The sequence below is a fragment of the Lycorma delicatula genome, chromosome 6 (assembly GCF_047948215.1).
Source record: "Lycorma delicatula isolate Av1 chromosome 6, ASM4794821v1, whole genome shotgun sequence".
Classification (NCBI taxonomy): domain Eukaryota; kingdom Metazoa; phylum Arthropoda; class Insecta; order Hemiptera; family Fulgoridae; genus Lycorma; species Lycorma delicatula.
In genome coordinates, this window is record NC_134460.1 from 117,090,215 (window position 1) to 117,100,824 (window position 10,610).

Below are 10,610 nucleotides of genomic sequence, written 5' to 3' on the forward strand. Positions count from 1 at the left end.
GTATTGGTATTATATAAACTGGATTTCAGTAAAATATTAACTTTTTCATAAATATTTTATTACATTTCATCTTGAATTTAAATAATATTAGAAAAATCAATTTATTATCAAGGTCTAAATAAAATTGATTTGGTTATTTACTTTTGCAGTGACATTATATGGAATTCCAAGTCGTGATTTCCAAACTTCAGATCAAGAAAATCCACCTGCAGCACCTGGTACCGAAGATGGTACAAGTGATTCTGCTGATGAGACTGGCATTTACTTTAATCATGGAATTTATGATCCATCAGAAGATAACCCATACTTCTATTCAAGCTTTCCACTTATCATGACTCACATGCAAGGTAATCTTTTTTTAATGATTAACACAAATATTAATAAATACACATTGAAATAATTATATTTAAATAATCAAATTATTAAAGAATAAAAAAATACATATTGGTTGTAACTGATTGATTCTAATTATAATATACAAATAAATATGCTGTATAAGTAAATGGAATTACACGTAAGGAAAGCAAAAAATTAGAAAATCTATTCAACAATTTGATAACTGGATATATTATTAAGTTCCAATAATAACAGTAACAGCCAACTTCCATGGAAGAATAGTACTTTCTTAACATTTTATATAGAAGGTTCTGGGTTTAAATTCCATTTCTCACAAACTAAAATTTATCGACATCCTCAGTAGCCTTTGGTCTAGTACCTATAGTTACTTAAAATATTAAATAATAATAATATGAATACTGTTAAATAAATTCAATTCTTTCTGGAATTATAGTTTTTGTTTAAATATTGCTTAAGAATTATCTAAAAGAAATTGACAAAACTGCAACTCTGTTTGGGGGTTGAAGGATATGATTTGCATAATGGAATAACAATGTATAAAGATAGTCGGTCAAAAGCCAAAATTATTTTGTTGGATTCCAAACAACACATCAACGTCAGACAATTCAGAAATATAATGATGATATAATGATGTTGATGATGTAAGATTGAAGTAGCTGCTTACATATTCTAAATCAAAAAACTGCAGATATTTAAAGACTTCAAATACAATTCTTCTTACAAAAACTGATAAGATATCTGTAAGACAAAGAGCGAGTATGCTCTTACTGATGATTCATTAACCAAAAATTATTAACATTTTTGTACGTCAATATCCCATCTAATTTGTATCATTGTAATTATCATGATTGTTACATTATTGTTTGAATTTTAAATTTTGGGTGGTATTAATTTGATTTTGGCATAAGGATGATCACCTTACATCTAAATCGTACACTCTCATTTTTAATAATATAACTGTAATTTCAAATTCATTCCACTCCACCTAAGTTCAGATATGGAGTGTATCTTATCTGGTCTTCCATCCTTTTGCCCAGGTAATGAGTGCAACTACAGATCATTACAATTCTAGATTATCTGACCATGATATGTTATTAATTGGAACCCAACAAAATAATTTTGACTGGGAGATTGTATAGAGAAGTGTTAAAATATAATTGCTCTGGTTAGGCTTTCCAATAGAAGAAGACAAATGTTCCAATATGTTTCATCCTGGGGCACTGTTTAAAGTCAAAGATCACTTGATTTTATTAATAAATTCTTTTGTAATGCTACAATTATCTGCAAATAATAGAAATTCATTTTGTTGTTCTATTTTTATAGAAATGATGAATCGTTTAAGGAAACAAATGGATGATGTACTCAGGCGCTTTCCATCAGCCCCAAATGAACCGATTGATAGGGAATCAGATCTTGATGTATTTTCATTAGGTGGTGGGTATGACTTAAATGACGTAAAAAACAAGAGCACATCAAAAACTGAAGTAAGTAAACGATGCAAACAATGTAATTGATTTAAAAAATAACTTAGTTTTAAATAATAGTAGATATTTAAAAATGATTTATTGTGTGATTTGTAGAATCTTATGTTTACTTTCAGCTTTGATTACAGTAATAAAATAAAACAGTCCCTGTATTAAAATTTTGTGCATAAAATTATCTTTTAATAAATTTTCCATTTTTTTAAGCTTTGAAAACAATTTGAAGTGTTTCACTACCAGTTACCGTTGCATACAATATCTCTAAATATAAAATAATATTCAAAACACATTAATTCATTACCTAGGAGTTGAAAAAAGTTTATCAAAATTAGACACACCCTTAAGATTAATTTTTATTCTTCCTGAATAAAAGTACATTCCTTTTTTGTTTATAGAAGTTTCTTGATAGTTTTTCCACTTATGGAAGTAGTCCTAACATGCATTTTTTTTTAATGTGTGTAGTTCTATTTGCAAGCTTTCTTTTGCCTGTTCTTTTATTACAAAAATGTTTTTAATTGCATTGAAATATTAATTCTGAAAATTAAAATGGCTACAGGCAATAGGTTGGGAGAGAGCAGAGGTTGAGTGAGGTACATACGTAGGCGTAGCCAGGATTTTCTCCAGGGGGGTCGAAAATAAGATACGTTTTTTGTTAAAAGTAATTAGTTGCAATGCTATTCAAACCTATCTAAATCTTATTTTAGCTCTAGCCTATCAGAGTTCTGGCTAAATCTTGACAAAATTTCTTTCTCAAATTTATTTTTAGCTTCCAGAACCCTCATTTTATGCACACTATCATACAAAGGCCGACAAGCCAATTTGATCGTAACCAAGTTTTTACCCTGCATAAGGTGCTGAAGGATCTTTCGATAGTGCATGTTGTGCAGAGCAGTGCAAGTGGATAAGTAGTGTCCATTTTATGGATGGGTTGAACAATTGAGTTTCTTTAAATAATGCAGCTGCTCCTAATGCATCTCCTTCAGTTCAGCAATTGGCACATTTTTTCTTTCCATTGGTTGTATCAAAGTTCAACTTTACTGAGAAAATAATTCAAATGTAACTACAAAAACTTGTAGTTTTTAAAAAAATCCTCATACGTCATATCAAGCATTACGTGAGGGTGCAACATAAGTAATGAGAATGTGGGCAAGTTCTCCTCAGAAAAACATTGTTCCAGAGACATTATTAATGAATTTATGTATGGAATAATTAGTAGTCTTCTCCAAAACTCACTAGGAATCTGTGCTTGTATATAAAAACGCTTTTTATCGTCTTCATACAATAATTTTTCACATAGTTATAGCATTTTGAAAATTAGTAAAAATTTTTTTTGTTTGTGAAAAATGTTCTTAACCTAAATATGAGTTTCAAAACTATGTAATTGTAATTTTTTTTTAATTTACAAAAGTATTTTTTTCACTGTGTACAGATTGAAATTAATATGAACCAACATGGCTCACATTAATTTCTGATTTGAGATTTTTTTTGTCAAGATTGTGTTGTGTATAACATAACAAGTTTTGTAGTGATTGAATTTGATCACGACAAAAATTGGACTATTATGAATTTTGAGCCATTCACTATTTATTAGCTATCGAACTTTTAATGTTTTTTTATTATTAATTGTTGGTATTTTTTAATTAACCTCTAGTCTTTTGTATAAAATTGTTTTATTATTTGCTACTAGCAGAATTAACTAGTTCCAAAATCAACCATTTCAAAATTCAAAACCACCTAATTAAGCAATACTGCTGCAAAAGTAGCTAATTACAGTTTTCAATTGTTATTTTAAATTATTGGAGTGTGTTATTCTTGTTATTATTTCCTTATTTAGTATTGTATAATTTTTCTTAAAATTTCAGTAATAGACATCAAAATCATTATTATTGCAAACAAAAAATCAGTCTTGGCATTTCCTGAACATATTAGGTTGCTTTAATTAGGTGGTTTTTAACTCATCGACTCAAATGAAAATAATATAGATACATACCTTTCGTGCTAAAAAGGTTTCTAATATCCATTTTAGATTGCTATTGTGAGATTGCAGTCTGAACTACCTCAAATGCGTCAACTCACTCACTTGCACTGATTGCAGCACTTAAATAGGGAACAGAAGGTACTAGAACTTTCCCGCTAAATCCACCCTTGAATATTTTATAATGTTCGAGTTTTATCACGATCATCCAGACCTTGAACCTCCATTTCCCCACTTGTTCACCAGAGAGTGCTCCTGCCATGATTCAAACATGCTTTCTTGCCACGCAATTCTATTATAACCTATTGACATTGACCTATAATTTTTGATTTGGCTAAATGAGCCAGGGTGACAAGCACCCCACACTGATTACTCCTGTGAGTACATAGACATATAGGAAGAACAAGTCTTCCTACAGTTTAGGCCTTTTTTTGCTGTTTTTGGAAGATATTCCATTACTTGTAGGCAGAAAAATTTAGTTATAAATTCCCTCTTGCAATAATTTGTGAAAGATTTTTATTAACCACACAAAATATTTTTGATGAATGGATTACTAGATAGCTCAAATGTTTATTGTAATCAAATACTTTTTATGTTAAAAATGGAAGTTCAGACTTAATTTGGAAGTTAATCGTGTAATTTTTCAAAACTGTAATTTACAGTACTTATTTGTTTGCATTTTTCTTAAAACAGATTTTACATCAAGTTTAAGAAAATGATGAAACTTAAAAATTTTGTATTATGAGGTATATTATTACTTTATCAACAAGGAAATGGAAATTATATAAAATTTAGTTTCATTTAATTGATAAATGAAAATAAGGTTATGTAAATGAAGATGAAAAAACAAGACAACAAAAATTATATATTGTTTGGTAACCAACACAAAGTATCTCTTGTTCATGATTTTTTAATAAAATTTAAAGAACATTGAAAGGTAATTTTGTCTTCTAAAATAATATAAGTTCTAAAAATACAAGAGAGGACTGAAAGCTAAAACTTTTTTCTTTAAAAAGGATAGGAACATTTGGTCACTATCAAGATATTTTTCATAATATTTTTTTTATTTATTTTTGTGTTAAAAATGGTTTTGTACTTATTTATTATACCTTTCTTTAGCTTATTTATTACATCTTTATTACCTAAAACAGTTTGCAAAGATGAAGCTGAATTCAGTACTGCAATGACCTGCTCAAAAACTCCTGTTACACAACTGCATGTTCATAGGTAGTTATAAAAGTCATGAAACAAACCATTTTCATTTTGAACTTATTCAACTAAACAAAGAATTTTAATAAATAGCAACACATGTAGCTAAAAGTTCAGTTCAAAATGATATTTAGGTGTTATTACCTTAAATAGGACTTTCTTATCTGTAGATATTACTTAGTATGGTCTTTTATGCTCAACAATCATTGAGCCAGCACATTTTATTTGGGTAGTGAGTGAAACCTTGTATCGTAGCCAATTACTGACAATGAGAGATAATACTTTCAAGCTACTTTAATTTTAAATAAATCCACAGATAACAGCACTGTGAATAGAAGTAAGTTTACTGTTTTTAATTTTTGTTAATTTACTACAGATTAGTTTGTTATAAAAAGTAGCAGAGAATTTTTTATTTAATGAAACATAAGGATCAAAACTTCTCATTTACTTAGAAATAATATTAATATTTCTTAACACTCTCTTCATTAAAGGTCTTCATTCATGGCTTCTTTCAATTACATATCAATTACTAATCATTTTTTTGGAGTTTTTTAGTAAATGAAAAAATGTAAGCCTGATTGGGTGGGCTCTGAACCCAAAACCTGAATGAAATGCGGGAAAGCTACTGAACTTCCATGAAGATCACAGTATATCCCATTTTTTAATGATTTCTTTTAACCAAACAAAATTAAGTTCATTATAGTGTTTTTTGCATATAGTGTGAGACCTGGATTTTATCATCCATTATGTATTTATATTGTTATGGATTCTTAGACAAATGGCTACCATTTCATTTTAGAATTAGATAGGAAAGAATAATTTTAAAATAAAAATACAACAATATTATTATGATACTGGTATAATAGTTTAAAATATAAATTTTCTGTTAAAATATTGGTCAGTATTAAAAAAGATAGAGGTACATTATTATGTTAACCTTTTAATAAGCTATTTGTGGTACAGAAGTAACTTTCATTAGCAAGTGAAATACTCATTTTACTGACATTGATAGTCATATTAATTTAGTTTGCAGAGATGTGGTGCTGCATACTGAATAATATAATTATTACTGTGAGTCAGACTACAGGTATCTGAATTGTGTGTAGCATATAATTTTAAATCTGTTTCTGTTACCAAACTGGATGGTTGAAGGTACAACTGTAAACAAATACGGCATTCTAAATGTCTGCTTGAGTACTAGTAGACCTAAACATTCCATTCCATACACTTAAATGTGACGTAGTTGAAATGTAAACACCATTATCATGCCAGCTGGCAAAACCAGCATTGAGTGTTTTAAAGAACATTTTTTTAAGTTAATGACATTTTATTGCAAGAACAGTTCATAAAAGTAATATTTTTCACTGATACGAAAAAAAAAATGCTCTAAATAAAAATGTTACGCAAGGTACAAAATATTCCTTTATTTAAATAAATTATTCCTTAATTTGGACAAATAATTCCTTAATTTGGACAAATTTTTCTTTTTAACCTACCTACTATGGCAGGCATAACAAAGCTTTAGGTTATGTGTTTGTATTTGGAGCATGCTCTTTGATAATTTAGTTATTTTATGACTAACACATACCAGGTATTTTTTTATTTTCTTATGTAATTATTTTTTTGTTTGAAATTATTTTTTAAATTTGAAATCAAATTTATAACTAGATTTCAAAGAAGCATAGGAAATCATAACACTTTGTTCAGCCAAAATACATTGCAGTAGTAAGGTAAAGGCTTGAAGAGTAGGATGCAGGAAATGGCAATAACGACTGTAAAAAAGTTGCTGAGTAATCTAAATTTTAACTTATCAAAATCTGTGCCAAAATAAGTGTTAGTTATGGAGGCTCAAATTGCATTGTATCAATTTTCAGAAAGCATTCAATATTCTAGACAAATCTAAATTATAGAATATACAAATTAGAAGATTCCCTTTCCATCTTGTTAATGCTATTAAAAGTTGTGTAAAGGCATTCCCTTTCCATCTTGTTAATGCTATTAAAAGTTGTGTAAAGGCACTTTTGTTGTAATTGAAGAGAATTGACTTCTAATATGGGGATAAACAGAGGTGTTAGATAGGGCTGTTTTATCCCTCCAATTCTTTTTAAATGTATTTGGATGCTGCCCAGACTGAGACTAATTTTTAATTTGGGAATTCAGTTGAGTTCTGAAGGTAACACTTCATATTATTTCTTATATGGATGATGTTCTCATTATACAGAAAACTAAAGTTATGTTTACAGAGCATTATTTTCTGCTAAATATATCAGAGTAGTATAATTTGAGAGTACATCCAAAAAAATCATAGTAATAGCTTTTATTGATAAATACCCTGTAATATCAAAAACAGATTAAAGAAATTATCCTGGAACAGGTCTCAAGTTTTAATAATTTAGGGTGTGAAATATCTTTTATATATATGACTGATATATGACAAATAAATTAATAAATTTAGGGAGGGTTGTAGAATGATTAATAAAATATTAAAAAGCAAAACAAAGAAGAAAACTAAAAATGTTATAAGATTATGTTAGTACCTGTTCTGCAATATGGTAGTAAGATTTTCTTTCATAAGGAACATTAACAGAATTATTTAATTTCAGAAGCAAATAAGGTCATTGATGTCAGTTATTGTGGAGCTACCTCTGCCATCTCATAGAAGAACATTTATTAAAATGATAAACCCTTTCGTTAAGAAATCAGAATTGAATTAGAGTTACTGAAATTAAGTTTTGAGGGCAGTAAAAAGCTTTGGGTTACTAAATAAAGTAAGGAAAGAGGATACCAGGCAGGATTTACAAATGTTTAGCCTGACTTATAAGATGAAGGATTATAAAATTGCCTGGTGTAATCATTTGGAATGAATTGAATCAAGTAGGTTGCCTGATTAAAAATAAGAGTCCAACTTATGGTCACAAATGTATGTGGATTGCCTAAGCCATACAATTATTTTCATTTGATGCTATCTTCAATGAATTTGAAGATTTAAAAATATATTATTCTTTACTTTTTATTGCCCTTTTATTTAAAAAAAAATATATATATATATTTTTTTTCTGATACAAGTTCCACATTGTATTATGTTACTTTCATATAAATGTGTGCATGTATTTTTTTGAAAATATACGAAAACATTTTGGTAAATGATATAAGCTAACATTAATCAATCTTTTTTTTTTAAAACACATTTCTTAAATAGCATTTTATTTTAAACATGAAGTATATAATATTTAAAATAATTATTTTATTACCTAAAATTATTTTGAAACTTATAATAAAATTTTTCTTGATTTTCATTTTTTTTTAGGTAATTGATGGCCATGAGTATGTTGTTAATGAAACAGTCGTCTCAAGTGGTGGTGATGATCATCGTGCAGTTTTTCGTATCAAGACTGTTCAGCTGAAACCTAAAGAAAATTCTACCAACTTGCCTACTGACTACAACACATCTGAAGTAATACCAAGTAATGAACACAACGATGAGATAGCAGAAGATAATTCTGAACCTTTAATTCCTAAAAATGATGACAACAATGAAATACCAAATGAAGTAAAGGTAGGTTCTGAAGTAGATGATCTTAACAAAGAATACAAAAACATATAATATAATGCTGTAAATAGATAATTTCACATCACATCAGTTTTATTGTTTCCTTTTTGTTAATTCATAACATCATTGTTGCCAATGTTTTTATTTAGTTTAGCTTCATTTTTAGAACTATTAAGCTGTTAATTATGGGTTTATAACAAGAATGTATAGATAACAATATTAAGAGTAAATCCATAGAATAACAATAAACTAGCCTGAATTTTATATTGACAAATATTAACTGGTGTTTTTAATTTTTTAATGATGAACGTAGTGGCTGATTAGTAATTACAAAAGCATGTTGTAAATATTTTTTTTAACTTTTTTTAATAAAATTTGTTAAGAGTTATTTTTTTCACATTGTGATAAAGTAGTTTTTATTGTAAAAAAAAAAAACAAAACTATGATTTAATTAACTTTTCAATAAATGTAACTTAATTTTTTTATAAATTACACTTAAAATTTAACATATTAGCAGTATTAGTTGTAAAATAAAATGCTATAAATTCTAAATATAGTAAGTTACCATTTGTATAAAATATTTAAATATATATTTTTTTAATTTAAAACTCATTTCTTAATAATTATTGTATCCTACTCAATTTGTATAATCATTTTATTATATAAATTGTGGTTAATAACTGTAGGATTCTTTTTTTATTACAGTATAAAAACAATCACTCGTGATTAAAATAGCTTATGAAAATAATAAATAATTATTATGTATATTATTTTTTATTGTTGGATGGTGTTTTAATAAAACATTAATTTCATTTGATTTGTTTTTATTTTTATACCTAATCCTTTGCTTTTTTAATTTAGTTTAACCTTTGTTTAAGTAAAGTTATAACCATTATTTTTGGTTTAGGAGTATGATTTATTTTCTTTTCGAAAGGAAAGTATTTTATTTTGAATTTGCATGTTAATTATATTTGTTGCTTCTGCTTTTAATTATAATGCTATAATACTTGTAATATACTGTAAACTTGTGTGTATTATAATTAATTATAACCTGCCCATTATATTTAATTATGACTTGCCATTAGGCAGGTTTCCATAAGTTTTGTCTTTATTCTGTTCTGTTTCTCACCCTATCTTTCATTCCTCAATATATTCTGTTTCATATCAGTCATCATTTTTATCCTTTGATTGTGTTCTTTTCCTTTGTTTTTCTAACTGATTTTTCTTATCCTGCTTTTTAGTATTTCCTCTTTTCAGGTAGAATGCAATAATATACAGTGTTATGAATATCAAATTTTCTGAAAATACAAAAAAAAAGCTCTATGCTAAACAGTTATTAGAGTACCGGTATAACAGAAAGAATACTCAACAAAAGTAAAAGTCTGGAACTGTACTGGTTGCAATATATATCTTTGCTGATGGGTTTGAAGTGTAATAATTCAACATAATTATAATAACAATAAAATAATGAGTAACAACATTTTTTCTTTTAAATTGTCCAATTTTATTTCATTACCAAGTGGAAAAAAAACTAAAAAAAAATGTATTAATTACTTAGGATAGAATAATTTCTATGACTATTTTGGGCATTTTTAAACCAAAAGTATTTTAATTACAGTCTAAAGTAATGACTTTCAGTGAGAAGTAGAATTTTTTTAAAAATAAATAATATTTGTTTTCATTTGTGGAGAAAAAAATTACATAAATGACATGATTGAATTGTTATTTGTAAATAAAAATGTGATTAAATAATTTCCACAATTGCAGATGATCACCTAAAACTCTTGTTAGATAATTATTAACCAGTACACTGTCTTATTAGAAACTGATCGAAATAGTAGTAGAGACCACATAATATTCATATGTTGTTGTGTGATCACTTTTACTTCTCTACAGCATTCAATGTAGCTGTTCTTTTAAGCAGATATTTTTTAAATACCTCTTCATCAACAGATTAATTAATAATGATTACTTAATATATACATTTTCTTCTTCAGCTTATCAAAATGAAAATATATTTTTTATGTAACCATTCCTA

At 27.2% G+C, this 10,610-nt stretch overlaps 1 protein-coding gene across 1 annotated transcript in view; it reads left to right on the forward strand.

Moving 5' to 3' along the window:
* The window catches only part of vir-1 (virus-induced RNA 1), a 34,953-nt gene extending 25,569 nt beyond the window's left edge, over positions 1-9,384 (forward strand). The window contains exons 2-4 of the mRNA XM_075368361.1: positions 150-347; positions 1,681-1,841; positions 8,330-9,384. Coding sequence (XP_075224476.1) covers positions 150-347; positions 1,681-1,841; positions 8,330-8,626 — 656 coding nt within the window. The 3' untranslated portion in view covers positions 8,627-9,384. The remainder of the gene's footprint in view (positions 1-149; positions 348-1,680; positions 1,842-8,329) is intronic.
* Positions 9,385-10,610: the final 1,226 nt, after the last annotated feature.